Below are 13,678 nucleotides of genomic sequence, written 5' to 3' on the forward strand. Positions count from 1 at the left end.
CAGCGCCAGAAACTAGTTAACTCGTTTTTGGGATCGTTATTTATTCGCTACATCTATTCATAATTCATAGCTGCAGTGCAGCCTCTGGTATACCCTGTCTGAGCTGGCAGACGGTCAACACCGCCCTCTACTGCCATGCGGAGCTATTGCATCCCATTTGAAATGGGCTGCCGTGTTTTAGGAGCCGATCTGAGCCGGGCGGGCGGGGTTTAAATACTCCGGCGGCGAGCCAGGGGCTTACAACGACCAATGTGAATATTAACCCTGCCCGCCCGTCCGTGTGTAACGCTTCGTAATGTCGGGGACAAGATCGCTGTGGATAACTGGAATGGCGATCAGATAATTGGATTTTTTTTGCATTACATCAGAGACAAGGTAAGAACACTATATATGAAACCTTGCGTTGATCTGATATTTCTGGCCATTTCATGTATGCACGACGATATATAATAATGATAATCTAGCGTTGATTTCAGGATGATTTCTCGTCTTTTTCCTGGAATTACTCAAAAGCACCCAAACCATACTCTAGGCTATTCAAAACGATATAAAACGGAAATGAAAAAAACAATCTGTTTCGGGCATGTTGACTGGAAGCAACTCACTGACAGTCTACAGTGTTATTACACCCATAGATATAATATAAGATATATTTTAAGCACTCGCAAATGTCGCAGTCTAAAACTATATCCATTGAATATAAAGACCTGGCGATGAAGGGGGATCAGCACCCCCTGCTGCTGGCGGTCAATGTGTTAATGAATATAACTCATCAGTTTGTTAACATAAATAATCGAATAAGGGCACGGTTGGTACGAAAGTGATGGTGACGTCTTGATGGAGCGCGGAGTGCCAAGCGGATGCAGATAGGCTACATCATTTATGATAAATGTTTTATTAAAAATGTTATGACGAGTCGTATACTATAATATTAGTGTAGCCTAATCTTTATCTGCAATTATGAAGAAAACCCCCATTGGTTTAAACAGAATGAATAGACGCATAAAAAAATATATATATTTATAAAAAATTAAAGGGGAACTATTTTGCATTTTCTTTCACTATTTGGGCAGTTTTACACAATTCCTGTGAGTATGGAACACACCTGTAAGGTTCTAAGTCACGCCTTTCTTAAGTGCATTTGATTTTGAAGCATCACAAAGCACTGAACCAGGTTTGAGGTCGACTGAAACATGGGACTGAGATGTTCTATCCAAGTTGTTTAAACGTCACCCTCTGCTCTCCTGCTGTGGCCAGGCGCGTGAGGTCGCCATGCGGGCCGTGGATGAGCAGCTGAAAGGCATTCTGGGAAGAGCCGGTGGAGAGGACCACAGGGACAACACGCTGCGGGCGGAGAAGAAGCACCTCTCTGAGCTGAAGGGCAAGAAGAGACAGCTGGAGCAGAAGATCAGCACCAAGCAGGACAGGTCTGTAACACGTTGACCCCGCTGCTTTTAACCCCTTCAGTGCCAACCACGAGATTAGTCGGGTTAACTCTCAATGCGTCGCCTGCCAAGACCCGAGAAAACTCGGGTTTTTAATCGTTATTTCTTTTATTAGCGATATCCATTCATTTTCATCCATCCAACCTGATGTTATCATTGGGAATGGGTCTGAGCTCGCAAAAGGGCAAATACCGCCGCCTATCGTCTACCGGATGGTATTGCACCACATCATTGGATTGGATTGACTGGGAATGTGCATCGAAAAAATAACTCCGGTCCGGGTCTTGCTTCTCGGGCATGCAGTATATCGTGTTACCAGATTGACTGAGCAGCGTCGATTATGTGTTTCGGACTATAACGTTGGATCAATAAACACGATCGATATTTGGAATGGCGATCAGGAATTGGATTAATCTTTTTGCAAAACATCTGATGTGAGGTAAGGAATTTATGTTACGAGTCTTGGGGTAATCAGATGTTCCTATCACAGCCATCGCAGCGTGTGTGTGTGTGACGTTAGTGCTGACCAGATAATCGATTTTTCAGCCCGCTTCTCTAGCATGCATAAGGACTTTTTACTTTTTTTTTTATTTAACAAACATGACCATGTTCACGTCTTAAACTCATACTGAGGCCTTGGTTTTAAATTGCATATCATCATTCATTTATTTATTGTCACACAAAGCAGAAGAATTTTGCCAAAACAAACGCATTTCCTTTGATTTAATTATACATCAAATGATTTATGTCAAGGATGAGGGACATCCACTAGTTGCAGAACTTGCAGTCACCTGATTTTTACAGACGATGGCGCCATTGCTCTCATGAAGCAGCAGGTTGGAGGCGGAGTTTTAGATTACTCCGGTTGCAATGCCTCGCTTGAATGAAGTTAACTTTTCACCTGGATAACGTCAACCTGCAGCCGACCAGTGGGAGGCATAGTCTAGCAACGTTCGAGACGGGGGAGGGGAGAATTGAAGGAAGAATTGGCGAGGTGAAATTGGGATGGGAGAAAATTTGTAAAAATGTATCTTTTATTTTTTTATTTCTTTTTATAATTTTATTTTTTTTATTTCTTTTTAAATCGCTTACTAATGTGAAAGATCGGATCGGGAAAGATCGGTATCGGTAGATACTCAAAATCACATGATCGGGATCGGATCGGGAGCAAAAAAATTTGATCAGGACATCCCTACTATCGATAATCTAGCGTTTTATTTGAAAACTATTCATAAATCAGCCGAAAAATTACAACGTGTTTTGTGTATTCCACTAAAGAGCTATTATCGCGGATTTCTCTGGAATTACTAGAACTCTCCAAAACTATACTCGTATTCAAAACGGTATTAAACGGGAATGTACTGATGAAAAAACAATCTGTTTCGTACATGTTGACTGCAAGCAAGTCATTGATAATCGACTGGTGTATTAGAACCATAGCCATAATTTAAGATATAGTTTAAGCATTCGCAAATTTCCCCATCCTCCCATTGACTAAAGCGCTGGCACGGAGCGGCCTATTTGGGCATAGGGCCGTGGCTCTGAATGTGTTAAGGAAGCGTTGTTTACACACACCTACAACAACTGTCACCCAGCCTTTTAAAACGGCTGTTCTGCTTCATGTATTACATACCATGTCATTCTATTTGGTTGTTTGTTTGATGTGTGTTTTAATTAATGTCCCTTACCTCTGTGATGTATGTATCGTATTCTTTTATTAAATGTTTACCCTTTGAGAGACCCTTTTGTCCTCTCGCCAGGCCGTCATTGTAAATAAGAATTTGATCTTTATTGACCTGCCTGGTTAAATAAAGGTTAAATAAAAGAATATATAATAATAAACACTGAACAAAAAAAACAGTGCATGGTTATTCACCAGGAAGCTCTGCTGCACACAGCCCAGTGTTGCCCCTACAGTTTAACCTTCTTCCAGCACCGTCACGTCTAGGGATGGGTACCTTTCACATTTGAACCGATACCGGTACCGGTACCTGTGAATCGATACCGGTACCAGGGTTTCCGTTAGAAAAAATTGTTGCCGGCCTCAGTGTCCGGTAGATTTCAATCTACCGGTCAAATGAGAGAAATTCCGGTCAGTTTATTGAGCTTAAAAACAATTGATAGGCAAAAGAATGACAACAAAACAAAAGAATGACATCATCAAGGCATGTAGATTTATAATATTTTTACTTAAAACTAGGCTACTTTTGCGTATAAAGTCATTATATTCCAAATAAAATAAGTCCCGAGACTCGTGCTGCTGCCGACTTTAAATCAAATAGGTGTCTGTGGGCAGTCGCCCGACATTAATAAACAACAGTCTGTTATAATCACATTTTTATGAGCTAACAAATTCCGTTATATTGGACATTTGTATTAATTATATCAAGCGAAGAACTGAGAAATTTGGCAGAGAGAGACGGCAACATTATCGTGGGTTTGCGTGACGACTCTCTCTCTCCACCTCCCAATGACTTATTTGCGAGAGTACCGTATGTCGATGCAGAGCAGCAGATTCAGCTGTTATTGGCTCTTTTCTGGGGACCGCACAGCAGCGCCCCCCACCCAACATTGAATTGAAAATGGCTGAATTGGAGTACTGCTGGAGTACTGCATTGTGCTGCTGCTGCTCCGGCTCTGCAGCTTCACAAAAGTTTGCACACCCAGCACTAAGCTCTCGCTGACAACGTCGTTGTCATTATTAGAAGCAACGATGAAACAAATGTAGTGATTGTTTCGTTCATCGCATAGGCTATTTAATTTTAGCCTATTTTAATACAATTCAAATAATCAAATTGTGCTTAGACTCAGGGAATTATTTTCACCGGACATTAAGACCGGAGAGATTAAATATGTCTGACTTAAACAGATTTTGCCGGTCAAATACCGGTAATTACCGGCTAACGGAAACGCTGACCGGTACCCAACGGTACCTTTTTTCGGTACTTTAGTCTCAAGAAATTTTATTTACCTACCTCAGACGTAAAAAAAAAAATCCAAACTTCAAATAACTACAATTTCGACAGTTTTCGGCTTGTCATTGCTCCGACTGCTTTGTTGTTGAATCAAGTCAAATCCTAGGTAAGCATATATTGTGCGTGTGAACGTTGACATGAAAAGAAAAAAGTTAAATTGATTCGATACTCGGTAGTACCGACGTGTTTCGGTTCGGTGCCTCAAAAGTACCGAATTCGGTACCCATCCCTAGTCACGTCTCTGTCCTATTGTCATGTCCTATTGTCATGTTTCTCCTATTGTCATGTCCCGGCCTGTCCTATTGTCATGTCTGTCCTATTGTCACGTCTCTGTCCTATTGTCATGTCCTATTGTCATGTCTCTCCTATTGTCATGTCCCTGTCCTATTGTCATGTCTGTCCTATTGTCATGTCTCTGTCCTATTGTCATGTCTCTCCTATTGTCATGTCCCTGTCCTATTGTCATGTCTGTCCTATTGTCACGTCTCTGTCCTATTGTCATGTCCTATTGTCATGTCTCTCCTATTGTCATGTCCCTGTCCTATTGTCATGTCTGTCCTATTGTCACGTCTCTGTCCTAGTGTCATGTCTCTGTCCTATTGTCATGTCCCTGTCCTATTGTCATGTCCCTCCTATTGTCATGTCCCTGTCCTATTGTCATGTCCCTCATATTGTCATGTCCCTGTCCTATTGTCATGTATCTGTCCTATTGTCATGTCCTATTGTCATGTCTCTCCTATTGTCATGTCTCTGTCCTATTATCATGTATCTGTCCTATTGTCACGTCTGTCCTATTGTCACGTCTGTCCTATTGTCATGTCCCTGTCCTATTGTCATGTCTCTCCTATTGTCATGTCTCTGTCCTATTGTCGTGTATCTGTCCTATTGTCATGTCCTATTGTCATGTCTCTCCTATTGTCATGTCCCTGTCCTATTGTCATGTCCCTGTCCTATTGTCACGTATCTGTCCTAATGTCATGTCTCTGTCCTATTGTCATGTCCCTGTCCTATTGTCATGTCCCTGTCCTATTGTCATGTCTCTCCTATTGTCATGTCCCTGTCATATTGTCATGTCCCTGTCCTATTGTCATGTCCCTGTCCTAATCCTATTGTCATGTCTCTCCTATTGTCATGTCCCTGTCCTATTGTCACGTCTCTGTCCTATTGTCATGTCTCTGTCCTATTGTCACGTCTCTGTCCTATTGTCACATGCCTGTCTTTTTGTACATCTCTCTCTCTCTCTCTCTCTCTCTCTCTCTCTCTCTCTGTAGTTTGAGGCAGATGGAGCAGGGTGGTATAGACCTGCGGAAGGCTGAGGATGACACCAAGACTAAAATCTCAGCAGTCAACACTCAGAAGGTGGCCATCGTCACTGACCTCCTGGCCCAGATGAAGGTATGGAGTGGGTGGACAGGTTTCTGTCTGCAGGGCCTTCCTACATGCAGGTCTGTAAAAGTAATGGATCAATTAACTTGATAATCCCCAGTATGGAAAATGAACTAGAAAAGGAACACGGAAACTTTTTGGGAAATTAGCTTATTTGCCATCTACCCTGGAGTTAGACGAGCAGATACATCTACCCTGGAGTTAGACGAGCAGATACATCTACCCTGGAGTTAGACGAGCAGATACATCTACCCTGGAGTTATATATACTAAAAAGCTATTTATGGCCGGTAAAAATCTCTGCCTGGTAGTTTTTTAAATCTAAAGCTAAAAAGAATGAGGATATGAATGAATTAATGAAAACTTTATTTAACAGATTGCAGAATGGGTACAATACAGTACGGCTCAATACACACAAGGAAGGGACTGTACATTAGGAGGGGGTGGGTGGGTGGAGAGAAATATACATATGGTGGTGAGGAGACTGTACATTTGGAGGGGGTGGGTGGGTGGGAGAGAAATATACATACGGCGGGAGAGAATATATACATGCGGTGGGGAGGAGACTGTCTATTAGGAGGGGGTGGGGGGTTTGGACATTTACGGTGGCCAGTTTCGAATTGCAGCCTCCCGTATGTGCTCTTTAAGAGCGGTTTTGAATGTGGGTAGGGATTCACATTCCTTTACAGCTTTGGGTAGGGCGTTCCACATTGATGTGGCATAATTGCGAAACGTGTTTAGTCCCTTGTTTCAGCCGAATCTGGGTTTAACATGATTTGTTGACCTTCCTCTGGTGTAGTGGTCGTGGTATTCACTGACCTTTGGGAAGTATTTTGACATGTACATGGTTACCTTAGTCGTATAGTGTATCTTGTAGACCAGGCCCATTGCAAGTTGCTGTACTCTTAGTCTCATCTGTCGTCTACTCTAAGCCATCCTAGGTTGTCAAAGTGTGCAGGGGTGAGGTGGGTTCTAGGGGTAAGGTCAAGTAGTAGTCCGACCAGTTTGTTTTGTGATGTTTGTAATCTTGTTACTCATTAAATATTTTGAAATATTCAATTGCAAATATAATCAATTGTTGTATGGGTTATATACCAACTTATGACGTCTCCCCCACTTTTCTTGTATACCTTCCCTTTCATCTCTCCATCTTACTTTCTCCCTCTCTCTCTCTCTCTCTCTCTCTCTCTCTCTCTCTTTCTTTCTCTCTCTCCATCTTACTGTATCCCTCTCTCTTCCCCCATCTCTCTCTCTCCCTCTCTCTATCTTACTTTCTTTCTCTCTGTCTCTCTCCATCTTATTTCCTCTCTGTCTCCCTCTCTCTCTGTCTCCCTCTCTCTCCCTCTCCCCCCCACTCTCTCTGTCTCTTTCTCCATCTTACTTTCTTTCTCTGTCTCTCTCTGTCTGTCTGTCTCTCTCTCTCCATTGCGCCATTGCTCTGTCTCCAGCGGAGAGCCAAGTTGTGCAGGGACAAGGTGTATCTGTCTCTGGAGACGGTGGGACTGACGGCTGAGAAACGCAAGCTGGACACGGACTGCAGAGAGGGCTCCGCTGAAATCAAGGAGGTGGAGGTAAGGAGGACAGGCACCTCTCACTCACTCACTCGCTCACTCACTAATTTGTGAATAGGTTCAATGACTCCATGTAACAACCCATCATCTACACTCATTGCACACACATCCACATGCACACACTCACTTTTAAACAAACACTCACCTTAACACTCACTTTAACACTACATTATATTGATCTATTATTAAAGAGATTTGCACTACATTCATACCTCATTTGCAATTGCACCTTACCTCAAAGTTGTTCTGCATTATACCTCACTGTTTATTCATTTTTACTACTTTAAAGTTTAGATTGTGTTTATTCATTTTTACTACTTTAAAGTTTAGATTGTATATTGCACTGTATATATGTATATTGTATATTCCTCTTTACTTACTTTTTACTTACTTTCTTACTTACTTTTTTTTTACTGTATGAAGCACACTCAGGGGCTCATACAGAACCAAGCATTTCACCGTAAAGTACCTGTATTTTATTGTGATATTTAATAAACAAACTTGAAACTTGAACTTGGGTTCCTCGTCTCCCGGCAGAGACAGTGCGGCCAGCTGGAGCAGACGAGGACCCAGCTGATGGAGAGGTGTAAAGGCCTGTTGAAGAGAGCCAGACAGATCAGTAACATGGACCATGGCACGGTCATTGTGCCCGTAGAACTGAACACTGTCAGTACTCACACCGCCGTTCACTCCTAGCGTAGAAACCTGTTGTACAAGCTGTTTTTAAAATTATGTTTTTTTTTGTAGATATTTTATTGGTTTTTGCTACCAGAGAGAGAGAGAGAGAGAGAGAGAGAGAGAGAGAGAGAGAGAGAGAGAGAGAGAGAGAGAGAGAGAGAGAGAGAGAGAGAGAGAGAGAGAGAGAGAGAGAGAGAGAGAGAGAGAGAGAGAGAGAGAGAGAGAGAGAGAGAGAGAGAGAGAGAGAGAGAGAGAGAGAGAGAGAGAGAGAGAGAGAGAGAGAGAGAGAGAGAGAGAGAGAGAGAGAGAGAGAGAGAGAGAGAGAGAGAGAGAGAGAGAGAGAGAGAGAGAGAGAGAGAGAGAGAGAGAGAGAGAGATACCTGGGACGGTCGCGTTACACCGCAGCGCTGTACGTGGTGCGCCACCCTGGCACCCCTACAAGCTGTTTTTAAATCAGTTCACTCTTATGTCTGCAGGGCCTTCCTACATACAGGTCTGTAAAAGTAATGGAAAAAATCTACTTAATAATCCCCAGTATGGATTGAATATGGCAAATTAACCAGAAAGGTTTTTAGAATTGCACTACAAATCTCGCATTGTTTGCTAAATAAATTCCTATCCAGTTGCCATACACACAGGAATTCACATCTGATTTTAGTTGTGAACCCACTCTCATTTGACATACTGTGTAGTTGGGTCAAGAACCAAAATTCTGTGACCATTCTCTGGCTAAGATGTTTTGATGATTGATTTGACTTCTATGGACCTTTTTATAAAAGATTTAGCCCCCGTGTCCCTCCCAAAAATCCCAGCATTTTTTGTCAGATGGCCAAATCCAAAATACCTGCTGACGCCATCTTGAAAAATTTACTTTTGATCCAGAGCACCTAGAATCATGTATGAATACACTTTTTTGTGTAAGTCAACAATGCCGATTCCAATTCTGACATCAGTTTGACTCTATGACATCAATTTGACCCAGAAATCCAAGATGGCCACCATCTAGTAGAGCGAAAATATAACTTTTAATGTCAAAACCAATTTTACCATGGTACTGCTGTACTTTAAACAAACTACCTTCATAAGGATCTCAGCAAAATAATTGAATGTACAGTATGATAAGATAACTAATTATACTTCAAAATACGCTCTCTTAGGCTACGTTTAGACGGAGAGAGTGAACAGAAACCGCAAAAGTCGTCTTTCGGTCTCACTTTTAATTTTGCGTTTAGACTAGTGTTTTGGGATGGAATTCTCCGTGCAGACGAGGCTGTAACGACTCGAGACAACTGAGCCCCGCTGTCACACGATTGGCGCATATGTCACATGACGTGCTGTGAAGACCCGCCCTACTCTGCCTCTGATTCGCAGACTGTGGGTGGGGAATGTGATTGGACCAAAGCAGAGTCACTCACAGACAGTGGGTCCAGTCACGCCGTGGGACAGATTCTTGTGTATTTAAAAGTACTGCCAATGTAGCCTTCAGGTGATCGCCATGGATAGAATCAGACATGCTTTGTTTACGCTTCTAGGCTACTGGTGCATGCCTGTGATGTAAGCAGTACGCGCAACGAGAGCCTTGACAACCCTTTCGTCATCGTTTTATGCGGTTTGACAGTTTAGATGATAGCGCAAAGGTTTATCGTTTCTAGGAATTCCACCCTGGAAGGTAGTCTCACTTTTTTGCGGTTTCACCCCGTAAAAACACCGTTTCCGTATAAACGAAAGGCACATCCGAAAAAATATTTTTGCGGATTCACCTGCTAGCGTTTCCGTCTAAACGGGGCCTTAAATAGCTGTAACTTGAACAGATTAACACTTTGGTTGCCTAAGGTTAAATTAATGATATACCATAGATTGCCAGCGCTATTTGTCTATGGAGAAAGTCCCCTTCTTTGCAGGGCTATAACTTTTTAAATTCTATTGCTACATTGCCATTATTAGGGCCCATTCAAAGTCCTATATGTATTGTTCATTGTGTAGCAACGTTAAACTTTTTCATTCACATATTCATAGTAAAGTATGGTCTAATGTATAAGTATGTTTTCATCTCTTTCTGCAGCTTTCTCCAGAACGTGATATATAGCCCCAAATGCATTATATTGATGATGAAATACAGTTTGATGGCAATCAGCGCGATATAAAAAATTCCAACTAGACGTACTTCTAGAAGTTACTACACGTCATCTGATGTTGACCGGATGGGCGAGGGGGCGTTTATAATTCCGTGGGCAGCGTTATACCAATCATCTAATGTGGGTCAAATGTTGATAATATCAGTTATTATCGAAGACGGTAACGTTACACGCTGAAACTCACCCCAGTCTCCGCGCGCCGTTGGGCGATCATCGTCGAGTAGAAATTTTATCATTATGGGATATATTATTACCCGGTCCATCTCCAGCTTGTATAATGGTATATACGTCCAAATCATGTTGTTTATCGAGTTATTGGCAATCGATCGCTATGTAGTGTGACGAGCTAGAGTGCCGGAACCTATCCCGAGTGGCCGGAAGCAATACGGACATCTAGCACAACCTCTACTGCGCTTCCTGTTAAGCGGTTGCGCGATCGGCCACCAGATGGCGCTCCTGAACCGCCAGAGAGCTCAGTGGGTCCTGCTGGTGTATCTCAGGCCAGCGGAGGGACATTATGAATCCGATCGCAGATTTTTGAAATATTGATATAAAGACGACGTACAGCGTCCCCCGGCAACTTTAGCATGGCCAGCAAAGACGTCTAAAGACGGCTCCCGGCAGTCAAAGTGTTAACAATGAAACCACTTTTTCTTTTTTTTTTCTTTTTTTTTTTTTTTCTGTCCACGCAGGACCTGTAGAGTGAGAGTGAGAGAGGGAGAACGGGAGGAGAGGTAGGCAAGACATGCGGCAAATGGTCGCCGGGACTGGGAAACGAAACCCTGGACGACCGCTTCGCGACTCAGCGTGCTATGTGGTGTGCTACTGGAGCGCCCCAACAATGAATCTACTTTAAACATGTCATGATCAGTCTGAATCGGAGCATTCTGCCTCACTAGATTCTGAATCATCCGATTCCAATGAATCACCCCTCCTCCTCCATACATCATCATCTCCCTTTCTCATCATCATCCTCCTCACTCTCCTCTTCCTCACTTTCTTCAGCTGGCCCTGGTGCAGGTAGATGTGTTGGGAGAGCAGGTCGTGTGTGGCGGACAGGGCGACAGCGACCACCCACCAGCTCCCAGCCATGTCCGAGTGGCGAAGGGTGTCGCTTCAGGGAGGGGTGGCGCACTAGGAGGCAGTGTTGGCGTAGGCTATCTGCATCTGGAGGGAGATGGATGAATGATTTGTTCTTCATTCTCTTCCACTTTGTGGCACAGGCCTCAGCCATGGTCCTACTCTTCTTGTTGCCATAAATAACATGTCGTGTGAACTCAAACAGCTCCTCTAGCACCTCCTCCTCAAGGTCAAGGCTATCTCCACACCGCAAGAGCAGCCGCCGTGCCATAGGGCTCTTTGCCACCTTGTCATACACCGACGACTTACTCTTGCCATAGAAGCCTGAATTGGCATCACAGCCTGTAATACAGTGTAGCTGCACAATACAGTCTGCCATCTCCTCAGTAACCAGGCCACAGCTGAAGTCAGTCTCCTGCTTTCTCCTGATACAGAGCATACCGGGCAGCTGTTGAGAGATGACCGCTGCCGTGACATAGGCATCGGTGTCGGCTGCATCAATGACAACAGGGCCATTGTAGCCTGACTCACGTAGAACTGTGTAAGCAGAGAAGAGGATGGTGTCAGCCTCAGACTGGTCAAAGCTGTAGTTCTGCATTGGTTGCTGGGTTGACAAGTTGGTGCAGTGGGAGCCAACAGAGTAGACGATCTCTGTATCTACACCCTGTGCAACAAAGTCAGTCGGATAGCTGCATATTACTTTTTGTAGCCGCTCCTTGTTGCTGACGCTACACAGCAGTGTTTTGAACTCTCTGGCAGAGGGGAAGGGGTCGCCCAGCTTCATGTAGGTGTTGGGGACATGTACCTTACCTTGTACCCGCAGATCTCGCTCATCATCTTTAGTTGTCGTACGGGTCATTTACACAGAAAATACGGTCAGCATCACCATGGCGGGCAAGGATGATGGATGATACCTTGTGGACATAGTCCAACCACTTGTATGGGGTGCCATCTTGTGTCTGCCGATCTTCTGCTGATGGGGTTGGGCTTGTTCTTGTAGATCTACAGATTGGAGAGAGAGCTTCTGAATGAGCTTGCTCTTCTGTGTCTTCCTATATGTGCCATTGGAGTTGAATAAGGCCACACATTCCTCAACAACACGATGTTCCAGCAACTCGGAGAGATTCACAAGTTGACTGACCTCAACCAGGTCGATCACTGCCTTGAGAGCACTCCGCTCCATCTCAGCAGCTTGGCAAATGTCAAGCGTTTGCTCAGAGGGACAGGTGCATGGAGGGAAGTTTTCTTACTGAACACCCGGTCTTGCAAGAAGCTGGTCAACTTCTCCTCCCCCACAGCATGGGCTGAGTTGAAGTCTGCGATGAGTTCATCGGAGGCAGGCATGGCTGACTGTAGGGTGCGGAGGGTGGGTGAGGCTGGATCAAATGGGAAAGCATCAAACTCATGCATGCGACCAGGTCCTGCACGCGCTGCTCATCTTCTCTCATCCTTTTCGGACCACATTCTATGTGCTTCCTCTTGGCTTTTTCTTTTTTGGCCAGGGCATTGTGAGCCACCCGGATCTTGGCCAAATTGTTCACATTTCTGGAGTGCACCAGCAGCGTCTTCTCATTCTGGAGGATGGAGAGCCAGCCAGACTTAATTTTTCATTGTACACTCGATCCACATGTCCCAGGCCATGTTGGAGTAGGGGTTGCCTGTGATGGACTGAGTGAAGTCAGTACGAAGGAAGGCGACCTGATCAGCAAGGAGAGCTGTCAGCATTGCCCAGAAGTCAGGCAGCCACCTTCCATACCTATTGTTGTCGTACACTACCATCCATGGCAGCATGGCACGCAGAGAGCTGACATACTCATCCCAGTTGCAGATATGTACTGCATGCACATTCTGCACGAGTGCATCTGTCATAGACAGGAAGTCCGCCATGTCACTGGCCTCCACCTGGGTGAATAAATTGGTGATGAGGCTCTCGAGGTCAGTATCATCCTCCAGTGCCGCATGTGCAGCTGCACGGGGTTCTTGGGAGAGACTCGTATCTCTCAAAATCTCAAGGTTCTCCCTTGTCTCATCAGCCAGGTTCGGCATGAGCCTCCCCTTTACCAGCTGACTCATGAGTGCCTCATAGATGAGCCTCAAGCAACGCAGCCCCCTCTTGTAATTCTTGCCTTTCAGTGCACGGTCAACGGAGCCCTCCTGCTACAAGTACATCTCCTAGCTCACTCCCCTTGTAGCGCTTGTAGATAGCGCTCATCATCACACACTGTGTATGGAAGGGACCAAGAAAGGATACAATGGCATGGTACTTGTTTGGGTTGCATCTAAATGTTGTGGGTAACTCTGGGTAAAATTTGGGTCAGTCAAGATTTGATCTTTAGACACACCACCCCCACCTCTTTCCTCCATGGGAACACTTACTTTTTGCAACATGCACCTGTTCTCCCAATCCCT

The 13,678-nt window shown here is 44.3% G+C and overlaps 1 protein-coding gene across 3 annotated transcripts in view; it reads left to right on the forward strand.

The window, feature by feature from the left end:
- Positions 1-13,678, forward strand: part of smc5 (structural maintenance of chromosomes 5) — a 72,403-nt gene that overhangs the window by 38,839 nt on the left and 19,886 nt on the right. For all 3 annotated transcript variants that reach the window (XM_084324197.1, XM_084324199.1, XM_084324198.1), the window contains 4 exons: positions 1,258-1,427; positions 5,692-5,815; positions 7,254-7,376; positions 7,914-8,042. In XM_084324197.1, the coding sequence (XP_084180323.1) occupies positions 1,258-1,427; positions 5,692-5,815; positions 7,254-7,376; positions 7,914-8,042 (546 nt within the window). The remainder of the gene's footprint in view (positions 1-1,257; positions 1,428-5,691; positions 5,816-7,253; positions 7,377-7,913; positions 8,043-13,678) is intronic.

Source organism: Notolepis coatsorum (assembly GCF_963971535.1).
Source record: "Notolepis coatsorum genome assembly, chromosome: 11".
NCBI classification, from domain to species: Eukaryota; Metazoa; Chordata; class Actinopteri; order Aulopiformes; family Paralepididae; genus Notolepis; species Notolepis coatsorum.